Here is a 24257-nt window from a genome sequence, read left to right on the forward strand (position 1 = left end):
ATACACTATTTCAAATTTGCTCATTTGTAAATTACATTGTCAAATCACTCAATTTGAATGTGAGTCATGTAATACTTTTATAGATTCAAGAGATCATTATGATGACTGAATAATGATTTATTTCAGAAATTCTGACACAGATAAAGATGTAGTATATTTAATTCAACTGCTAATAATACTAGGTAAATGTCATTCACAAATGCAAATGGTATAATTCAAAAACCTAACTTTTTTCACTTTATAAATGAGTTTAAACAGTATGGCACTACTTACATTTTTTTTAAGGCATTTAAAACTTGTATTAATTAATATGATTTGTTTGTTTAGGATTCCAGGCAACGTAAATCGTTTGTTTGTATGCTTGTTTTCATGTGACTATTCCTCTTTTGTTTGGTGATATTTGTTCATTTAAAAAATATATATTTTTAAATAAAATGTAAAAAATAAAATGATGTTCCATTTCTGTCCCAAATGCCTATTTATGATCTTCCCCTTTGGTGTCTATTGCAAAAATGATATGACAGGATTTCCTATTTGGGCTCAATTTAGGCCTGGTGGCGCCATCATCATATGGCTTCTTATTAAAATCATATTACACCTTTCAACATTGGAGGCTGAGGCTAGGGGAAATTAAGGTGCTGGGGATAGAAATGGAACTGGGCCTAAATTATGTTGCTAGGAGGCGCTGTTGCGACCGGAAGAGGTCGATGTGATGAGGACCATTTGACACAAACCTGAAACAGAAAAGAGAAATTCACGATTCTGAAATTCTATAAGCAACAGAAACCATAAGATAAACGACGCCAGGATATATTCATTTGTCTTCAACTTTGTATTTAGGGGAAGAAAAGAGATACACGGAGTCATTGGTTGTGGATGTCACGCTAGAAAATCCGGGTAAGAGGAGAGGGATGGGCACGGACAAAACCCGCGGTCAGTCAGCCACTGCTGGGCACAGCTGTAGAAGCATGGCTTGCTTCACGAGTCAAATACTATTACCATGCCGCAAAATGTATTGAGGATGCACTGTTTGCCAGCCAGACTATTCTGCTATAATGTATCAAAGTGTAGGCTAGATGCGCTTGACTGTCATTTGTATCATGCCATGTAACGTTAATGAGTGGACTATAACACCGTACAGTGCTACTGTGTCTTCCACTAGCCGTGGCTGTTATTTACCTACTCTGGGGGAACCAATAATAAGACAGGATATTCACACACTGACCCAGGTGACTTTTCATTACATCTATTCATCCATGAAATAACCACATTATCAGGAAAATGGAACTGGTGTTGCGGTAATTATCTGACCATATTTATTCTGGTCGAGATATTGGGTCAGTGGGGCATTCAATCTGGCTGCTTAATTATTTGATAATGAGGATCTCATTCATTCTCAATCAATGTGGGTTAACTACAGGTTTAAATAAAATATTGTGTGTGTGTGTCTGTGTGTGTGTGTGTGTGTGTGTGTGTGTGTGTGTGTGTGTGTGTGTGTGTGTGTGTGCTTGTGTGCGTGTGCACCCTCATTCTCTTTGCTGACAAGCATTCCCTTAAAAGCAATCACATTGATCAGAAACTTGATTCTTCATCATGCCTCTCAGAATAGAATAGCTTGAGTGGAATGTGATGATTGTGTGGGATATATAGTGACTAAAGACAGAGCCCTCCTTGTGTTTGTTTGTCTGGTTCTTCCAGTTGTTCATAGCTTGACAGCAGATAGTGCCTAACCTCAGGCCTTCATGGTTCACACACACTGCAGAGCTTCTTGTTGTGTTGACATTTAGCCTATAGGCTTGATCACCTGGCTCCAGTGTCTTGTCAAATACCCTCTGTCGTTGGGTACTGTACCTCTTCATGACTGTTCTTCTGACTGTGTCTCTGTCGTTGGCTACTGTACCTCTTCATGACTGTTCTTCTGACTGTGTCTCTGTCGTTGGCTACTGTACCTCTTCATGACTGTTCTTCTGACTGTGTCTCTGTCGTTGGCTACTGTACCTCTTCATGACTGTTCTTCTGACTGTGTCTCTGTCGTTGGCTACTGTACCTCTTCATGACTGTTCTTCTGACTGTGTCTCTGTCGTTGGCTACTGTACCTCTTCATGACTGTTCTTCTGACTGTGTCTCTGTCGTTGGCTACTGTACCTCTTCATGACTGTTCTTCTGACTGTTTCTCTCTCGTTGGCTACTGTACCTCTTCATGACTGTTCTTCTGACTGTTTCTCTCTCGTTGGCTACTGTACCTCTTCATGACTGTTCTTCTGACTGTGTCTCTGTCGTTGGCTACTGTACCTCTTCATGACTGTTCTTCTGACTGTTCTCTCTCGTTGGCTACTGTACCTCTTCATGACTGTTCTTCTGACTGTTCTCTGTCGTTGGCTACTGTACCTCTTCATGACTGTTCTTCTGACTGTTTCTCTCTCGTTGGCTACTGTGACTGTTCTTCTGACTGTGTCTGACTGTCGTTGGCTACTGTCGTTGGCTACTGTACCTCTTCATGACTGTTCTTCTGACTGTGTCTCTCTGACTGTACCTCTTCATGACTGTTCTTCTGACTGTGTCTCTGTCGTTGGCTACTGTACCTCTTCATGACTGTTCTTCTGACTGTGTCTCTGTCGTTGGCTACTGACTGTTCTTCTGACTGTGTCTCTTCATGACTGATTGTTCTTCTGACTGTGTCTCTGTCGTTGGCTACTGTACCTGACTGTTCTTCTGACTGTACCTACTTCATGACTGTTCTTCTGACTGTGTCTCTGTCGTTGGCTACTGTACCTCTTCATGACTGTTCTTCTGACTGTCTCTTCATGACTGTTCTTCTGACTGTGTCTCTGTCGTTGGCTACTGTACCTCTTCATGACTGTTCTTCTGACTGTGTCTCTCTACTGTACCTCTTCATGACTGTTCTTCTGGCTACTGTACCTCTTCATGACTGTTCTTCTGACTGTGTCTCTGTCGTTGGCTACTGTACCTCTTCATGACTGTTCTTCTGACTGTGTCTCTGTCGTTGGCTACTGTACCTCTTCATGACTGTTCTTCTGACTGTGTCTCTGTCGTTGGCTACTGTACCTCTTCATGACTGTTCTTCTGACTGTGTCTCTGTGTTTCTCTGTCGTTGCTACTGTACCTCTTCATGACTGTTCTTCTGACTGTGTCTCTCTCGTCGTTGGCTACTGTACCTCTTCATGACTGCTACTGTACCTCTTCATGACTGTTCTTCTGACTGTGTCTCTGTCGTTGGCTACTGTACCTCTTCATGACTGTTCTTCTGACTGTGTCTCTGTCGTTGGCTACTGTACCTCTTCATGACTGTTCTTCTGACTGTTTCTCTCGTTGGCTACTGTACCTCTTCATGACTGTTCTTCTGACTGTTTCTCTCTTCTACTGTACTGACTGTTCTTCTGACTGTGTCTCTGTCGTTGGCTACTGTACCTCTTCATGACTGTTCTTCTGACTGTTTCTCTCTCGTTGGCTACTGTACCTCTTCATGACTGTTCTTCTGACTGTTTCTCTCTCGTTGGCTACTGTACCTCTTCATGACTGTTCTTCTGACTGTTTCTCTCTCGTTGGCTACTGTACCTCTTCATGACTGTTCTTCTGACTGTTTCTCTCTCGTTGGCTACTGTACCTCTTCATGACTGTTCTTCTGACTGTTTCTCTCTCGTTGGCTACTGTACCTCTTCATGACTGTTCTTCTGACTGTTTCTCTCTCGTTGGCTACTGTACCTCTTCATGACTGTTCTTCTGACTGTGTCTCTGTCTACTGTACCTGGACTACTTCTGACTGTTTCTCTGTTGTTGGCTACTGTACTCTTCATGACTGTTCTTCTGACTGTGTCTCTGTCGTTGGCTACTGTACCTCTTCATGACTGTTCTTCTGACTGTGTCTCTGTCGTTGGCTACTGTACCTCTTCATGACTGTTCTTCTGACTGTGTCTCTGTCGTTGGCTACTGTACCTCTTCATGACTGTTCTTCTGACTGTGTCTCTGTTGTAAGCAGCCATTTTGAGAGGCTGGAGCCCAAACAAGGACATGGAGAGTTACGAGGACTTCTGTCTGCGGAGCCTGGCCAGACTGCAGACGGCGAGCCAGGGGAAGAGCCAAGGCCAACAGACAGGTTGTGAGCCAACTGGTCCTGTGGAAGCTCTCTCCTTCATCCACTTCCATGGAAGGGCTGTGCTCTCCCCCTTGGTAAGGACATAGTCTGGGGGAAAGGGCAGAAGGTGCAGAGAGCTGTATAGACATAGATATAACATAAGGTTAGGGGTGGGAATGGAGTTGTATCAAAGTGAAAACATTTTAACATGTTAAAATGTGTTTTTCTGTTTGTGAATTCCAGGATATTACAGTGTCTTTTTTCCAATTCCTCCCCAGCGTTGGATGTACTGTAGATGTATACCATGGCGTTGTTGAAAACTCCTTTCTGATTGTCTTGAAAGGCATTCTAGAGCGTGCATTATTTCCCTATAACGAACAGTATATCAGCACGGTAGAATTCAATGCCTTCAGTTCTTACAAGCTCTTTGAAATTTAAATCATTATTGTCATTGTTGATTTCGATGTTCATAATATCAAGCTAGGACTGATGGTTTGGTTTGCTAAACTAGCAAGGCTGTTTGCTTGGTTACCAAAGCAACTACGGTAGCTGTCTAGTAAACTTGCTATCTACTTCAGTGAATGTTGAACCCATTTGTACCTGCAAATGAATACATTTCAAGCGGCAAATGTGTTCAATTATAGCCATGGCATAAAAGGGATAATTAACAAGGTGCTATGCGTTCTAAGAAAAATAATGTCACTCCTTGGAAGGTTAGTCCCACTCCGCTAGTGTGTCGTGGAACACACCTTCCACGTCGTTCATTATTGTCCATACGACTCATGCCCCTTGTTGATTATCCCTTAAGTACATTGTATATATTGTGGGCTAAATCCTAATCATGGATATTATCCATGCATGTAATTCCAACCTTCCGCATAAAAGGTGCACAAATGTTTGAGTTAAGTTAAGCATACTTATATACAATTAGGATTCAGCCCAGTGAGCGTAGTTTGTTGTCGTGGGGGTGACTTTGCTTTCTCCCATGACAACAACATGGTTCCCCAGGAGAGTTTGTGTATGTGTGGGTATTCTCCTGTCTGCGGTTTTGTAACTCTCAAGTTGCATGGTAACCAAATGCAATGATCCTTTGCTTTACAATGTAGCATTGTGAGCTATGGGCATTGATGTGACACACACCATTATGCCCACACACACAACAAATATCTGGCTTAAACATTTTGTAATTCACATGTCTTAGAGAAAGAGTCACCATAAAAAACACGTCATTTTTTATTTTGTTAAATCACAGAGTATTGAAGGGGCAATCAATGGTTCAAAGCATATTCCCTGTCCCTGTTTTGGTAAACATCTGGGGATGGGGCTTGAGAAATGTAACTCTCAAATTCATAGACAGACAAGGCTGACCATCCATGATATACAAAGTATAGTTTTAACCATGTTTTGAGGCTTTATAGTGTTTGTTTACATTTACTTTGTTTACAAACATTGGAGTTAAACAAGCTTATTTTTGGGGGTTCTGATGGAGTACTACAGTTGAACTAAACTCATAAGTTATATTCTTCAAGAAACAATAGGTACATATCATTAATTGAAGTCCAGAAATTGATGCAACTACAGATTGCCCTTTTAGTCATTGCTGGATATGACGCACACATCTTACCAATAAAACTCAATATTAGCATCAGTCTGAATCAATGTATGACCACTTCATGAACTTAGTTTTATTGGAAAAAGTATCCCTCTTTGGCAGGGAGAGGAGAGCATCATTATGTCCCCTAAGAAATGTTACTTGTCCCCACCAGGGTGGGGGTGTTGTCTGATCCATGTTGTCTTACTGCTGCCTGATGAAGTTTACTGGGAGGAGCTGTGTGAAGGAAATGTTTGTGAGAGTGGGGATAGAGAGGGGTGTGTGTTTGTACATGCCTTGTGGGTGTGTGTGCATCTGTGCGTACGTGTGCAGGAGATGAGGTGGAAACTGAGCTGCACTTCCTCCTGCCAAATGTATGACCATAGAGACACATACTTCCCTCAGATTACACAGATCCACAAAGAATTAGAAAATAAATCACATTTGGATAAACTCCCATATCTATTGGGTAAAATACATCACCACAACAAGATGTGTGACCTGTTGCCACAAGAAAAGGGAAACCAGTAAAGAACAAACACCATTGTAAATACAACTCATATTTATGTTTATTTATTTTCACTTATGTACTTTAACTATTTGAACATCGTTATAACACATAGACATAATATAACATTTGAAATGTCTCTATTCCTTTGGAGCTTTTGTTGAGTGTAATGTTGACTGTTCATTTTTTATTGTTTATTTAACTTAATTTGGCAATGTAAACATACGTTCCCATGCCAATAAAGCCCCTTGAATTGGAGAGAGAGACAGAGATTTGAGAGAGAGAGATTTGAGAGCTGATTAGAGGGAAGGTCATTAGGACTACTCTGGCTCTGTGCCACATTCCAGAACTTGACTGTTGTGTTCTAAGGAAGAAGTACCCTCCACTCTTAGAAAAAAAGGGTTGCAAAAGGGTTCTTCAGCTGTCCCCATAGGAGACCTTTTTCGTTCCAGGTAGAATCCTTTTGGGTTATATGTAGAACCCTCTGTAGAAAGGGTTCTGCATGGAACCCCAAATGTTCTTCAAATGGTTATCCTATAGTGTCACGCGGAGTGGAACAGGTGAACCCAAGAGCAGACTCAGACGAGGAGACTGGGATGAGGTAACCAAGGTATTTATTTGAACACATGGGGAACATGGGGTGCAGGTCAGGGGAAGCTCGGGTGGGTTGCAGGAAGCCAGGTGCGGCGGCTGAGGCTGGAGCGAGGGGAGTTGGGACTGGGTAAGCGGGTCCGGAGAGGAATCCAAGGATGCAGTGGAGTGGAGTGGAGTGGGGGGGGGGGTCCGGGACAGAGTAGCAGGATTGACAAGACGTGGGACTGGAGACAGGGGCCAGAGTCAGAGCAGGCAGAACTGTAGCGGAGAGGAAAACGGTGTCAGGTAAGAGAAAACAGGCATACCACAAAAACAGGATCTAAGCAGGTACAAACGGCCAAAAACAGAGGTTATGATCTGGCACCGTGAAAGTGGCAGGCATGAGCATTTGTAGAGGTCTTGATTATGGAACAGGTTGCAGCTGGTGGTGTTCTGGTCTGCCTCCAGCACACCTGACTCCGACCACACAATCACACACACAGAGAGGAAGAGGGAGCGAGTACTGGGGGAGTGGCGGCAGGTTAGGGAGACACAGGATGAGAAGTAGAGGGCGTGGCAGGAGCAGATGTAACATATAGAGACAGTCGAAGAACCCTTTAAGGCTCTAGATAGAAAAAGGCTAAGTGTAATATAAACATTGTCACATGGATTCCGAGAGACCCAGGCGAGAATGTGTGTTGGTGCATGCGCACCTGTCTGTGTTTGTCTTTATCCGACTATGTATGTATGCTTGTATGTGTGTGTGTCTCTGACTGTGTGTGTTTATTGTGATCAATCCTCAGCTGAGTGTGGAGCAGCGCAGCGAGATGTCCCAGTACAGACAGAGGGCTGCCCAGCTGGAGGTGGACAGACAGGCACTACGCAGCAGAAGCCTGCTGGCCAGGGTTCAGGACATCCTGGACAGTGCTCAGGTCAGTCTCAGACAACCATTTCCCAAAGACTCCAACCACCCAAGCCGTAGACCAAGGATCATCAACTAGATTAGCTGGATGGTTGTGGGAACAGATTTCCTATATTAAAATCACTTGGAGCTGATTTCTGTGTGTTTTTACAGTTAAAAAAAAATCTCCAACAATGAAAATTCAACAAACTTATTTTTTGCTCAGAAATTTGGGGGCCAAGTAAACCACCAGCTAGGGGAACCCTGCCATAGACTGTTCTCTCTGCTTCCGCATGGCAAGCGGTACTGGTGCATCAAGTCTGACACCAACAGGTTTCTGAACAGCAAAATACACTATCTAACAAAATGGCTACACGGACAATCTGAGTTGACCTTTGTATTTTATTCTTATTTTTGCACTGACTATGTACACTCACAGGGCCCTCACAGGGTGCTTGTTATAAAGGGAGAAGGGTGCTTGTTATAAAGGGAGAAGGGTGCTTGTTATAAAGGGAGAAGGGTGCTTGTTATAAAGGGAGAAGGGTGCTTGTTATAAAGGGAGAAGGGTGCTTGTTATAAAGGGAGAAGGGTGCTTGTTATAAAGGGAGAAGGGTGCTTGTTATAAAGGGAGAAGGGTGCTTGTTATAAAGGGAAAAGGGTGCTTGTTATAAAGGGAAAAGGGTGCTTGTTATAAAGGGAAAAGGGTGCTTGTTATAAAGGGAAAAGGGTGCTTGTTATAAAGGGAAAAGGGTGCTTGTTATAAAGGGAAAAGGGTGCTTGTTATAAAGGGTGCTTGTTATAAAGGGAAAAGGGTGCTTGTTATAAAGGGTGCTTGTTATAAAGGGAAAAGTGTGCTTGTTATAAAGGGAAAGGGGTGCTTGTTATAAAGGGAAAAGGGTGCTTGTTATAAAGGGAAAAGGGTGCTTGTTATAAAGGGTGCTTGTTATAAAGGGAAAAGGGTGCTTGTTATAAAGGGTGCTTGTTATAAAGGGAAAAGTGTGCTTGTTATAAAGGGAAAAGGGTGCTTGTTATAAAGGGAAAAGGGTGCTTGTTATAAAGGGAAAAGGGTGCTTGTTATAAAGGGTGCTTGTTATAAAGGGAAAAGGGTGCTTGTTATAAAGGGAAAAGGGTGCTTGTTATAAAGGGAAAAGGGTGCTTGTTATAAAGGGAAAAGGGTGCTTGTTATAAAGGGAAAAGGGTGCTTGTTATAAAGGGAAAAGGGTGCTTGTTATAAAGGGAAAAGGGTGCTTGTTATAAAGGGAAAAGGGTGCTTGTTATAAAGGGAAAGGGGTGCTTGTTATAAAGGGTGCTTGTTATAAAAGGGAAAAGGGTGCTTGTTATTAAGGGAAAAGGGTGCTTGTTATAAAGGGAGAAGGGTGCTTGTTATAAAGGGAAAAGGGTGCTTGTTATAAAGGGAGAAGGGTGCTTGTTATAAAGGGAGAAGGGTGCTTGTTATAAAGGGAGAAGGGTGCTTGTTATAAAGGGAGAAGGGTGCTTGTTATAAAGGGAGAAGGGTGCTTGTTGTAAAGAGAAAAGGGTGCTTGTTATAAAGATAAAAGGGTGCTTGTTATAAAGGGGAAAGGGTGCTTGTTATTAAGGGAAAAGGGTGCTTGTTATTAAGGGAAAATGGTGCTTGTTATAAAGATAAAAGGGTGCTTGTTATAAAGGGGAAAGGGTGCTTGTTATTAAGGGAAAAGGGTGCTTGTTATTAAGGGAAAAGGGTGCTTGTTATAAAGATAAAAGGGTGCTTGTTATAAAGGGAGAAAGGTGCTTGTTATAAAGGGAGAAGGGTGCTTGTTATAAAGGGAGAAAGGTGCTTGTTATAAAGGGAGAAGGGTGCTTGTTATAAAGGGAGAAAGGTGCTTGTTATAAAGGGAGAAGGGTACTTGTTATAAAGGGAGAAGGGTGCTTGTTATAAAGGGAGAAAGGTGCTTGTTATAAAGGGAGAAAGGTGCTTGTTATAAAGGGAGAAGGGTACTTGTTATAAAGGGAGAAGGGTGCTTGTTATAAAGGGAGAAAGGTGCTTGTTATAAAGGGAGAAGGGTGCTTGTTATAAAGGGAGAAGGGTGCTTGTTATAAAGGGAGAAGGGTACTTGTTATAAAGGGAGAAGGGTACTTGTTATAAAGGGAGAAAGGTGCTTGTTATAAAGGGAGAAAGGTGCTTGTTATAAAGGGAGAAAGGGGCTTGTTATAAAGGGAGAAGGGTGCTTGTTATAAAGGGAGAAAGGTGCTTGTTATAAAGGGAGAAGGGTGCTTGTTATAAAGGGAGAAAGGTGCTTGTTATAAAGGGAGAAGGGTACTTGTTATAAAGGGAGAAGGGTGCTTGTTATAAAGGGAGAAGGGTGCTTGTTATAAAGGGAGAAGGGTGCTTGTTATAAAGGGAGAAGGGTGCTTGTTATAAAGGGAGAAGGGTGCTTGTTATAAAGGGAGAAGGGTACTTGTTATAAAGGGAGAAGGGTACTTGTTATAAAGGGAGAAGGGTGCTTGTTATAAAGGGAGAAGGGTGCTTGTTATAAAGGGAGAAGGGTACTTGTTATAAAGGGAGAAGGGTACTTGTTATAAAGGGAGAAGGGTGCTTGTTATAAAGGGAGAAGGGTGCTTTTTTGGACGCAGATTATTTGTGTTAATTCCCCTCTTCTCTCTGCCTCTCTTACTGCAGGTGGACAAAGTACCAGAGATGGAGGGTAAAATGGATCTACCAACTCCGCCATATTGCCTTTCCCCAAAACCTGAGACAGTGAATGGCTACACCCTGGTGACAGACTCCCCTGGGCTACCCAGGGGCGGTGGTGTGGTTGGGCTACACATTACGGATCGGCCCACCACCCCTCCACCTGAGTCCCCCATAGTCCTGAATGGGTACAGGGCAGAGGAGAGAGAGAAGCAGGTAGAGGAGGAGAGGTGGGAGGTAGAGGAGGAGATGAGGAGGGGAGAGGAGGAGATGGGGGCGGTCAGGATTTGAGTTTCCAGAGCCTTCTGAGGAGGTCGAGGGAGTATGTGGAGAGAGAGCAGGCCCAGAGGGGGTCAAAGGTCATCGGCAGGGTCACTTCCACCACCCCATCTGCGGAGAGCCTCTCTGACAAGGAGAACGAGAGCCGCAGTCCTCTGGGAGAGATGAAACCTGAACAGGGGTACAGCCTGCGCCACAGTCCGCTAAACCCACCTCAGACCCAGGCCCACATCCATCACCAGAGTCAGTATCCTGCCCAAGCGCAAGCCCAGTACCAGGCTGTGTGTGACCCATATGACTCTCGGTTTAGCTGCCTCTCATCTGGCCTCCCCGACCCTTACGCCCTCCTGCCCAGCCCTGAACCCAGCATGAGTCCCCGCCCCCACCGCCGCCGTCCACGTCCAGTGTCCACTGGTAACATCCTGATCTCCTTCCCCATTGGCTCGGCCGACCTCATCCCCAGAGGGCTAGTGGGGAGGCACCAGGAGAGCACTGTTGTCATGGCGACAGGGGGGATGAGGTCACCGGAACGGGGGTCAGGCGTCAGTGACGGTAGTAGTCGTCGTGGCAGCCAGTGTGGCACCAGCCCGGTCCAGGAGAAGAGCTGCAGTCCAGTCAGTACCTCCGGAACTGGTTCACATGGGCATCATGACATCATCAGCTCCGGGTTTCGCCGGCGCTGCCACACCCTAGACAGCCAGCTCCACTCCTCCCATTCTGCCTCAGGACCTGGCATGGACCACAGCCAGGAGAGGCTCCCGCGCTTCATGGGGGGAGTGCCTCGTTTGGCCCCGAGCCGTAGGAGCCCCGCGGTCCCCCTGAATCAGTCCTATGAGGTGGAGAACCCCTCGGCAACGCTGCTAAGGCCCCACGTGAGACCCTTAACCCCTGACCTCTCTCCTTGCCAGATGAGACTGGATCCTGAGGGGCCTCAGGGGCCCCATGATGGACGCATCACACCCAGCTCTTCCCTAGAGGAGCAGGACAGTAAGACAGGTGAGAGAGAGAGATCGTTGTAACGTAGTGTGTATGATATAAGAGAGTGTTATGAAGAAAACTCAGTCTGTACTGAGTACTCTGTGATTAATTTGTCTTGAATGTAAAGTCCACTACTTTTCGTGCAATCATTGAAAATAATTGTGCGTGTGTGCGTTCATGCATGTGTGTGTGTGTGTGGTATGTGCGCTTGTATGTGTACGACCGGCCGTGCGTTTATGTGTCTTTTCTTTTTTTGTTGTGTGTGTGTGTTTCAGAGGAGACCCAGCGACATGTGAGTGCTCTGGAGGAGATGCAGAGGCGCCTGGAGGAGGAACATGCCCTGCAGATGTCTCTTCTCATGGCTGAACAGAAGAGAGAACAACAGCGCCTCTGTCAGGTCAGGACATGGAACCATAGCATGTTGACCCTGTTCAATGTATCAAAAGCCACATTTGTCACTATTCTTCCACAACTATCAGCATTCCCTCCTAGTTTGTGATATTACATACAGTATAGTGTTTGCAGACAGAATGTCACACAGATAATTGAACTTTAAAGCTACAGTCTGGGATTTGGGAAGCTGTTTCTTGGATGTTATGGCCTGTCAGTCCTTGCATCTAAAGCTCTGTGTAGTATGAATTTGAGAGGGGTTACATGTCCCGAGCCCCACCCCTCAGCTGTATACCAAAACAAGTGTTTTTGAATCCCAGAATGTGGCTTTAAGGTCCATAAGTTTGAATATCGTAGCATTTGCAAAGTGTTTTGTTTGGCTGCTGTAGAGAAGTGACTGTTCAATCCTCAATACCACACATCCGTCACGGGACAACGCTCCTGTGTGTGTGTGTGTGTGTGTGTGTATGTGTGTTTCTCTGTGTCTTTATTAGGAGCTGGATGAGAAGGGGAAGAGGCTGAGAGAGCAGGGGTGTGGCCGGCTCCTGAGTGGGGACGGTGGACTCAGCCCTTCCTGCCCGAGCCTTAGCCCCACCCTGAGTGCTACTGATAGGTCACCTAGACACAGTGTACACAGCATGGGTAGGTGGACTGTGGCATGGAAGAATAACTCACACACACAAACCATTACCTTGGTAGATGTCATTGGGTTGAAGCATGGGGAAATATAACTATTTTTTCTATATCTATTTGAAATAGGGAGGTGCTTTACAAAACCCTTACGGCATTTTAGTTTTTTACCTCTCCTCAGCTTGTACATTTATTTTGTCTTTTAATTCTCATCTTCATATTGTATTTTATGTTTTATGTGCAAATTCATCAATAAAATACAGACCTAACTGTTGACACAATAAATGCATATACTACAACAATGGTTCCCCTGTAGGTCTCAGAAATGTAAAGCAGTCTTGGTAACGTGAGTTGTTTATTGCCTATTTACCTGTTTCTGTGTGAATGTAATGTGTAAAAGGTTCCCCCTCTCTCTCTCTCCAGGTTTCTCCTCTCCACTGAGATCCAGTGCTCCCTCTCCCTCCATGCAGCCTCCTGTCTACCTGTGGGGGCCCACCTGGGGGGCCAGCAAGCCCCGGGGAAGGCTCAGTCAGGTGCTTGTGTGTTTGTGTATAATGCGTGTGCTTCTACATACAGTATATGTGTGTGGTTTCCACCTGTTGGTTCTCCTCTTGTGTCTCCATTTCCAGAATCATGTTCCATGTATATGTGTGTTTCATTGTTTTATCATACAATATATTTAATATAATACAATCTTCTCTTGACTGAGTGTAAGTTGATTTCCATGTGTATAGTCCTGTACTATGCTACTGGTCCTCACTCAGGTTGTGACAGTTGAACAGCAGAGGGCGCTGTGTCGTCTGGGAGCCATCAGTTGTGGGTTCCTCACCCGCAGACTGCTCCAGACAGAGAAGGTGAAACAGCTGCGCCAGACCATTCAGGTGAGAGCACTCTTATATCTGCACACAGAAACACACGCGTATACACAGTGTATATGTATATACTACTATACAGTTTAGGTATGTAAGGGAATAATAACTGAATCATAATGGAACTGAAACACAGTCATATTGGACTTTGACTGATTTAAAGATGATCACCTTTATGAATTAATCATTTCAATGGTATGGTTTTAGGACACACAAGAGTTCATCTGCTCGTTCCAGACTGAAGCTCCACAGAAGAGAGGATCCATCTCAGCACAGGACCTGTCTCTGCAGGAGAGAGTCAGGGCACAGGTAACACTCAGAGAGAGAGAGAGACAAACACACACACACACACACACACACACACAGAAGACCATCTCAGCACACCTGTCTCTGCAGGATCACACAGGTCACAGCACAGGACACACACACACACACAGGAAGAGGAGGATCCAGGGCACAGGACCTGTCTCTGCAGGAGAGAGAGGGCACAAACAACACACACACACACACACACACACACACACACACACACACACACACACACACACACACACACACACACACACACACACAGAAGAGAGGATCCATCTCAGCACAGGACCTGTCTCTGCAGGAGAGAGTCAGGGCACAGGTAACACTCAGAGAGAGAGAGAGAGACACACACACACACAGAAAGTGGAACCGGATGACTACGAGTATTGATTATATTGTATGTGTGTCCCCTCCTTCAGTTGCGTGCGGCTCGATATGACATCCATGACATCTTCTTTGAGATGCCCCTGGAGGAGAGGCTGGCTCTGCTGCAGCTGGACAGAGAGGTCCGCACAGAGAAGAAGCTACGAGAAATGGTAACCTGACTGGACATTTCACCTTTCAATCACAGACTTGGACCAACCACAACACACTGAGCGGGACTTTTAACTGTCAGTCACACAAATAGGCCAATCATAAAAGAAGGACTTAAACTTTGTTACTCTCACAGTAATAAATCAGTAATAAATCACAAAAACAAGTGCAAAGTGACCTTAGATAAAACATTATTTAACTTTTTAAAGCAGAGCCTAGCTTGACCCTAAGGCCGCAGCTTGGAGACAAATGAAGTTTATTTTCAAAACGCTATATCCACAATTTTTCACATTTGTGTTTTTTCGCCTCAAATGATAACTTTTAGGTACCTTCAAAATTTTTAATTAATAGATTTTAAGTGTGTATTAAAAAACTTTTTTTTTTGCAAAATCCTATACACTATATATCCATTGTTTAATTGTTTAACTGGAATGCAATGTTCGTATACTGTATATCTGACTGTGACTAGCTATCTTAAGATGAAGGCACTAACTGTAAGTCACTCTGGATAAGAGCATCTGCTAAATGACGTAAATGTCAAATGTAAATGCTTTACATACAGATCTCATAAATGTTTTTAAATTTGGATGTCACAAATGTATCACTTGTACAGTTCTTTATAAAAAAATATATTTGTTACATTTGGTTGTGTATAATCTAGCAGTATTCATTATCTGAGAGCAAGGCGGATATTCTTTTATTTAACCAGGCAAGTCATTTAAGAACAAATTCTTATTTACAATGACGGCCTAGGAACAGCAGGTTAACTGCCTTGTTCAGGGGCAGAATGACAGATTTGACCTTGTCAGCTCGGGGATTCGATCTAGCAACCTTTCGGTTACTAGTCCAACGCTCTAACCACTAGGCTACCTGCCTCTAACCACTAGGCTACCTGCCTCTAACCACTAGGCTACCTGCCTCTAACCACTAGGCTACCTGCCTCTAACCACTAGGCTACCTGTCTCTAACCACTAGGCTACCTGTCTCTAACCACTAGGCTACCTGTCTCTAACCACTAGGCTACCTGTCTCTAACCACTAGGCTACCTGTCTCTAACCACTAGGCTACCTGTCTCTAACCACTAGGCTACCTGTCTCTAACCACTAGGCTACCTGTCTCTAACCACTAGGCTACCTGTCTCTAACCACTAGGCTACCTGCCTCTAACCACTAGGCTACCTGCCTCTAACCACTAGGCTACCTGCCTCTAACCACTAGGCTACCTGCCTCTAACCACTAGGCTACTTGCCTCTAACCACTAGGCTACCTGTCTCTAACCACTAGGCTACCTGTCTCTAACCACTAGGCTACCTGCCTCTCTAACCACTAGGCTACCTGCTTCTAACCACTAGGCTACATGTCACTAACCACTAGGCTACCTGTCTCTAACCACTAGGCTACCTGTCTCTAACCACTAGGCTTCTCAAAATGGATGTGTAGCATTTTGGAAAGAAAATCTTCAAATGAAAATGTCCGATTTCATCAATCAAAAGTAGAGATTAGTTAAACCTTTGATGGATAAAAACATAAGCAAAAGACGCTCCTTCCTCTCTGTTGTCCGTCAACGTATGAGCTGCATGGAAAAACCTTGATTCATCTGTCACACAATCTCTGTCTGACCCTGGCCTAATACTTACTTATCCTGGCCTAATACTTACTGACCCTGGCCTAATACTTACTGACCCTGGCCTAATACTTACTTATCCTGGCCTAATACATACTGACCCTGGCCTAATACTTACTGACCCTGGCCTAATACTTACTGACCCTGGCCTAATACTTACTAACCCTGGCCTAATACTTACTGACCCTGGCCTAATACTGGGCCTAATACTTACTGACCCTGGCCTGGCCTAATACTTACTGACCCTGGCCTAATACTTACTGACCCTGGCCTAATACTTACTGACCCTGGCCTAATACTTACTGACCCTGGCCTAATACTTACTGACCCTGGCCTAATACTTACTGACCCTGGCCTAATACTTACTGACCCTGGCCTAATACTCCCTGGCCTAATACTTACTGACCCTGGCCTAATACTTACTGACCCTGGCCTAATACTTACTGACCCTGGCCTAATACTTACTGACCCTGGCCTAATACTTACTGACCCTGGCCTACTTACTGACCTGGCCTAAAACATACTGACCCTGGCCTAAAACATACTGACCCTGGCCTAAAACATACTGACCCTGGCTAAAAACATGTTTACCCTGGTCTAAAACATACTGACCCTGGCCTAAAACATACTGACCCTGGCGTTAAACATACTGACCCTGGCTAAAAACATGTTTACCCTGGTCTAAAACTTACGGACTCTGGCCTAAAACTTACTCACCCTGGCCTAAAACTTACTGACCCTGGCCTAAAACATACTGACCCTGGCCTAAAACATACTGACCCTGGCCTAATACATACTGTTGATGATTCTGATGTGTAACTGCATCTGACAATCTGCTGGCTGTATGTGTGTGTCTGGGCGTGTGGTCGATAGGAGAAAGCCAGGAGTCCTAATGACAGAGTGCTGTCTGCTGCCACACAGAGGTCACTGGACAGGAAGAAGAGGTGAGGGGGTTGAGTCCTGTGGGACTGGTTAGATGATGGATCTGTAATCAAACCAGATGCCTTATTCAGATTTGTACCAGTAGATCAGACTATGATAACATATCACAAATACATTTATTTGGCTGACATTATTGAGATAAAAGCATAATTATTCTGATGTGTATGGTTCTGTTCCCTCAGGGTGGGTGAGTCTCCAGGACAAGCCAGGAAAGTACAGAAGAAGCCAAAGAGCCCTCCCACTAACAGGTACAGAACAGTGCTGCCCCCTACTGACTGCACATAAGTGGCTCTTACTGTCTCCTATACTTCACATCTCTTTACTGTCTCCTATACTTCTCATCTCTTTACTGTCTCCTATACTTCACATCTCTGACTGTCTCCTATACTTCACATCTCTGACTGTCTCCTATACTTCACATCTCTTACTGTCTCCTATACTTCACATCTCTTACTGTCTCCTATACTTCACATCTCTGACTGTCTCCTATACTTCACATCTCTGACTGTCTCCTATACTTCACATCTCTGACTGTCTCCTATACTTCACATCTCTTACTGTCTCCTATACTTCACATCTCTGACTGTCTCCTATACTTCACATCTCTTACTGTCTCCTATACTTCACATCTCTGACTGTCTCCTATACTTCTCATCTCTGACTGTCTCCTATACTTCACATCTCTGACTGTCTCCTATACTTCACATCTCTTACTGTCTCCTATACTTCACATCTCTGACTGTCTCCTATACTTCACATCTCTGACTGTCTCCTATACTTCACATCTCTGACTGTCTCCTATACTTCACATCTCTTACTGTCTCCTATACTTCACATCTCTGACTGTCTCCTATACTTCACATCTCTTACTGTCTCCTATACTTCACAACTCTTACTGTCTCCTATACTTCACATCTCTTACTGTCTCCTATACTTCATATATCTGACTGTCTCCTATACTTCACATCTCTTACTGTCTCCTATACTTCACATCTCTTACTGTCTCCTATACTTCACATCTCTTACTGTCTCCTATACTTCACATCTCTTACTGTCTCCTATACTTCACATCTCTGACTGTCTCCTATACTTCACATCTCTGACTGTCTCCTATACTTCACATCTCTGACTGTCTCCTATACTTCACATCTCTGACTGTCTCCTATACTTCACATCTCTGACTGTCTCCTATACTTCACATCTCTTACTGTCTCCTATACTTCACATCTCTTACTGTCTCCTATACTTCTCTCTCTACTGTCTCCTATACTTCACATCTCTGACTGTCTCCTATACTTCACATCTCTGACTGTCTCCTATACTTCACATCTCTGACTGTCTCCTATACTTCACATCTCTGACTGTCTCCTATACTTCACATCTCTGACTGTCTCCTATACTTCACATCTCTGACTGTCTCCTATACTTCACATCTCTGACTGTCTCCTATACTTCACATCTCTTACTGTCTCCTATACTTCACATCTCTTACTGTCTCCTATACTTCACATCTCTGACTGTCTCCTATACTTCACATCTCTTACTGTCTCCTATACTTCACAACTCTGACTGTCTCCTATACTTCACATCTCTTACTGTCTCCTATACTTCACATCTCTTACTGTCTCCTATACTTCACATCTCTTACTGTCTCCTATACTTCACATCTCTGACTGTCTCCTATACTTCACATCTCTTACTGTCTCCTATACTTCACATCTCTGACTGTCTCCTATACTTCACATCTCTGACTGTCTCCTATACTTCACATCTCTGACTGTCTCCTATACTTCACATCTCTGACTGTCTCCTATACTTCACATCTCTTACTGTCTCCTATACTTCTCATCTCTGACTGTCTCCTATACTTCACATCTCTTACTGTCTCCTATACTTCACATCTCTGACTGTCTCCTATACTTCACATCTCTGACTGTCTCCTATACTTCACATCTCTTACTGTCTCCTATACTTCACATCTCTTACTGTCTCCTATACTTCACATCTCTTACTTTCTTTCTATATTAAGAAAAAGCTGTACATATGAAATAGTTATCCTCCAGATAGGGGAAAGTGTTTTGGGTGTCAGTACAGGTCAGTGGTACACTATCTATCTGCCCTTTCTGTATTTCTCACCTCATCACTTTCTCTCCCCCTCAGGATCCTGAAGCCAAGTCAGGGTCAGAATGCCTCTGTCCCAGGTCAGCTAAACCGACAGGGGTGAGTACAGTCTCCAACATTTCTCTACTTCTCCCCCTCTCTTTATTTCTCTGCCCTTCTTCTTTAATTCCTTAACACATACAAAATAAAAAAGACAACTATAATTTATAATGAATAAAAATCACCCCATCTCTCCCCTCTCTCTGGCTGTCAATCTAAGTCTGTCTGTCAGGAGCTGGTACAGAAATACCCCGGAGGACAGAGTGAGGCGCTCAGACAGCCTGAAGAAGCATAACTCCCTGGGCTAACTGATTCCTCCCTCAGTCCCTCTGACCCCTCACTCCCTGACCCTTGAACTCTGAGCCTTCTATCGGCCCCATGTTCCACTATGGTTCGACCACCACCAATGCTACTAGTCTCTCCAACCTCCCTCTAACCTCCCTCTGAAGGTTCAGTCCAGTGCTCTCTGCCCAGGGAACACCCTACCAAATGTATTGTTACTTTAGTTACATAGATTTTCTACTATTACAAACTTATGAACAGTTCATGTATCCCTTAGGTTTTAATGCTGCTGTGCACTCTTGTGCCAAGATAATTCATGCATTAATGCTGCTAGATAGCTATATTTGCTGCTTAACTTGCAAAGACTTTGTAGCTAGAGGCCTTCTGTAGTGGATATGTAGTAGGGAGAAGGACTCATAAAGAACCATTACAAAAGTAAAGGAAGTAGATTCCATTAGTCTGGATTGTCTTCTGACAGGTGGCGACATTCCTCCTCTCATTTTTTAATGTAAAAAAATGTAATCTTTATTTAACCAGGCAAGTTAGAACAAATCCTTATTTACAACGACGACCAACCCCGGCCAAACCAGGACGAAGCTGGCCAAGTTAAAACAAATCCTTATTTACAACGACGGCCAACCCCGGCCAAACCAGGACGACGCTGGCCAAGTTAAAACAAATCCTTATTTACAACGACGGCCAACCCCGGCCAAACCAGGACGACGCTGGCCAAGTTAAAACAAATCCTTATTTACAACGACGGCCAACCCCGGCCAAACCAGGACGACGCTGGCCAAGTTAAAACAAATCCTTATTTACAACGACGACCAACCCCGGCCAAACCAGGACGACGCTGGGACAATTGTGCGCCTCCCTTTGGGACTCCCAATCACGGCCGGGTGTAATGCAGCCTGGATAACCTCAACACAGTCGTCAACATAGCCGTGGCGTTATCTGACGTAAGACAATGAGAGGTTTGTGAACTGTTAAACACACTGGCGACCTTTCCAGACACAGAAACACCTCAGAAATAGAGATCATTGTGTGATTACCTAGCTTTAACCCTTGCTATAGTAGTCATCTCCCTCTGCTGGTAGTCACAGATAGTTGCCATGTAAAAAAATGTATTTTAAACATACAGTATTTATTTCTTATATAGTTTTTGTTAAAGCGCCCTGTCCCTATAATACATGGTGCTGAACTCTCAGCTCTGTGTGAAGTCTGGAACATTTCAAATTGGTTTGTGTGTGATGTGTGCAATTTGAAATATCAATGTGTTTAGCTGCAAAACGTCACAGCCAAATGAAAGAAAATGTACAGTTGAATGTACTATTGTCTTATTTTACACTGTACCAAGAGAAACATGCTTTGGTTTCAGATGGTTTGTTTATCCGGCATGTTTGAGCTGTAGCTGACAGACAAACCTCTGTCTCTGGAGAGTATTTAGAATATCCCATACAGAAATGTAGCTGACAGACAAACCTCTGTCTCTGGAGAGTATTTAGAATATCCCATACAGAAATGTAGCTGACAGACAAACCTCTGTCTCTGGAGAGTATTTAGAATATCCCATACAGAAATGTAGCTGACAGACAAACCTCTGTCTCTGGAGAGTATTTAGAATATCCCATACAGAAATGTAGCTGACAGACAAACCTCTGTCTCTGGAGAGTATTTAGAATATCCCATACAGAAATGTAGCTGACAGACAAACCTCTGTCTCTGCAGGGTATTTAGAATATCCCATACAGAAATGTAGCTGACAGACAAACCTCTGTCTCTGGAGAGTATTTAGAATATCCCATACAGAAATGTAGCTGACAGACAAACCTCTGTCTCTGCAGGGTATTTAGAATATCCCATACAGAAATGTAGCTGACAGACAAACCTCTGTCTCTGCAGGGTATTTAGAATATCCCATACAGAAATGTAGCTGCGTTTCACAAACAAACATGACTGAGATACCTGGAATATCTGAAATCTGACAGTGTATATGAGAGGATTTACAGAGAAAACATTAACAACGAAAACCAATGTAACTCACCAGTGTGCAGTAGCTATAACATCCTTTTCTCAAAGCAGTCTTCTTGTAGCCTGACTGATGCACAGGCCCACGTGGTACAAAGTGAGAGGAGAGCTTGTGGTACTTACAAGAGCGTTAGCCAGGGAAGTCTTCTTTCCCCACCAAGGGGCTGATGTATCTGACCTAGGGGCTGATGTACCCCACCTAGGGGCTGATGTACCCCTCCTAGGGGCTGATGTACCCCCTAGGGGCTGATGTACCCCACCTAGGGGCTGATGCATCCCACCTAGGGGCTGATGTATCCCACCTAGGGGCTGATGTATCCCACCTAGGGGCTGATGTATCCCAGCTAGGGGCTGATGTATCCCACCTAGGAGCTGATGTATCCCACCTAGGAGCTGATGTATCTCACCTAGGAGCTGATGTATCTCACCTAGGGGCTGATGTATCCCACCTAGGAGCTGATGTATCTCACCTAGGAGCTGATGTATCTCACCTAGGGGCTGATGTATCCCACCTAGGGGCTGATGTATCCCACCTAGGGGCTGATGTATCCCACCTAGGGGCTGATGTATCCCACCTAGGGGCTGATGTATCCCACCTAGGGGCTGATGTATCCCACCTAGGAGCTGATGTATCTCACCTAGGAGCTGAAGTATCTCATCTAGGGGCTGATGTATCCCACCTAGGGGCTGATGTATCCCACCTAGTGCCTGATGTACCCCACCTAGGGCAATCCTGGGTGGGAAACAGCATACACTAAGGTGTCATTATGTGTCATTCTGTGAAAGAGTTGGATACTGACCCTGAGTCAGTTGCTAGGGGGATTTGTATATTAATAACTGGCGTAACTATGTATCTGCTAAAGCAGCACTACACCACCATACATGGCCTTTTGTAGCATTGACAGATTTCTGGTGTTTTTGACTGGCTTTGATTAATTTAATTAGCAATTTATGTCTTGAATACAACATTTTTGTAATTTTGCCCTGTTTACAGCCTGTGCTTGATGTATTTATTTCCAAATGACCAATGATATTAAATATTGATATTTGAATGTCTGTGTTGTATTCATGTAAGTGAATATATTCCGTGGCAGTAATTATTTTTGCAGGAAAATCAGGACATTTCAACCTGTAATATATTACTGGACTCTATAATTTTGCACGCCCAATTTTTCCGTTTTTGATTTGTTAACAAAGTTTGAAATATCCAATAAATGTTGTTCCACTTCATGATTGTGTCCCACTTGTTGTTGATTCTTCACAAAAAAATACAGTTTTATATCTTTATGTTTGAAGCCTGAAATGTGGCAAAAGATCGCAAAGTTCAAGGGGGCCGAATACTTTTTCTTACTCAGTAGCATGTTGTTGGATGTGGCCCACTCTTCCAGCTGCTTTATCTCCAAGAACATTGAAGTGTCCTCTTGGATACTGGTTAGTGGTATGGCTTGGGACAGCCCTACATCGTCTGCATACCCAGTGTCCAGAGTGTCACTGAAGACAACTTTTCAGGTGGACATGTGAAGGAGAAACAGATATGGTGAGGGGCATAATTGTTCCATTCGCCATCACCCTCTGTCTTCTTCCTGTGGTGTATTTGTGGAGCCTGTCTATTCACCTTTGGGCACAGTTTAATGTCAGACAGACGTTGGAGGAGCTTTGCCTGATCTACTCGATCAAAGGCATTGGATATGTCAGCAAGTAACACCCTCACCATTGTTGGTTTTCTGGAGTCTGTAGCTGTCAGCCAGGAGTGTGGCTTTCATAAGGGTGATAGTAGTGCTGGACTTAGGAAGGTAGGCATACTGATTCGTGCACTCAGAGAGGACTGTGCTTTCCCTCGATCCTTGCTGGTCTCCCATTACCCGACGCTGAAAAACATCCCCACAGCATGATGCTGCCACCACCATGCTTCACTGTAGGGATGGTGCTAGGTTTCCTCCAGACATGACACTTGGCATTCAGTCCAAAAAGATCAATCTTGGTTTCTTCAGACCAGAGAATCGTGTTTCTCGTGGTCTGAGAGTTCTTTAGGTGCCTTTTGGCAAACTCGAAGCGGGTTGTCATGTGCCTTTTACTGAGGAGTGGCTTCCGTCTGGCCACTCTACCATCAAGGCCTGATTGGTGGAGTGCTGCAAAGATGGTTGTCATTCAGGAAGGTTTTCCCATCTCCACAGAGGAACTCTGGAGCTCTGTCAGAGTGATCATCGGGTTCTTGGTCACCTCCCTGACCAAGGCCCTTCACCCCCAATTGCTCAGTTTGGCCAGGCGGCCAGCTCTAGGAAGAGTCTCGGTGGTTCTAAACTTCTTCCATTTAAGAATTATGGAGGCCACTGTGTTCTTGGGGACCTTCAATGCTGCAGAAATATTTTGTTACCCTTCCTCAGATCTGTGCCTCGACACAATCCTGTCTCGGCGCTCTATGGACAATTCCTTCGACCTTATGGCTTGGTTTTTGCTCTGAGATGCACTGTCAACTGTGGGACCTTATATAGACAGGTGTGCCTTTTCAAATCATGTCCAATCAATTTAATTTACCACAGGTGGACTACCATCAAGTTGTAGAAACATCTCAAGGATGATCAATGGAAACAGGATGCACCTGAGCTCAATTTTGAATCTAATAGCAAAGGATCTGAATACTTATGTAAATGAGTTATTTCTGTTTTTTATATTTAATACATTTTAAAAAATCGGACATTTCTAAAAACCTGTTTTCGCTTCATCATCATGGGGTATTGTGTGTATATTGCTGAGGACAAAAATGTATTTAATACATTTTAAAAGGCTGTAATGTAACAAAATGTGGAAAAAGTGGTCTGAATATTTTCCGAAGGACCCGCCTCTTCCTCTCATCCCCTCTCTGGACCTGTCATTTCTGAACAGCTCATAGTCT

At 44.0% G+C, this 24257-nt stretch overlaps 1 protein-coding gene across 1 annotated transcript; it reads left to right on the forward strand.

Moving 5' to 3' along the window:
• The first annotated feature begins 686 nt into the window (after positions 1 to 686).
• Positions 687 to 22594, forward strand: LOC127930118 (centriolar coiled-coil protein of 110 kDa-like). Its single transcript, XM_052519494.1, is given in 15 exon segments — positions 687 to 897; positions 3998 to 4188; positions 7569 to 7697; positions 10326 to 10595; positions 10598 to 11612; positions 11870 to 11991; positions 12479 to 12626; positions 13038 to 13147; positions 13379 to 13495; positions 13691 to 13792; positions 14215 to 14331; positions 16826 to 16896; positions 17077 to 17142; positions 19055 to 19114; positions 19275 to 22594. Coding segments are annotated over 14 exon segments (2574 nt in total). The 5' UTR covers positions 687 to 897; positions 3998 to 4029; the 3' UTR covers positions 19363 to 22594.
• Positions 22595 to 24257: the final 1663 nt, after the last annotated feature.

This window comes from Oncorhynchus keta, chromosome 5 (assembly GCF_023373465.1).
Source record: "Oncorhynchus keta strain PuntledgeMale-10-30-2019 chromosome 5, Oket_V2, whole genome shotgun sequence".
Lineage (NCBI taxonomy): Eukaryota > Metazoa > Chordata > Actinopteri > Salmoniformes > Salmonidae > Oncorhynchus > Oncorhynchus keta.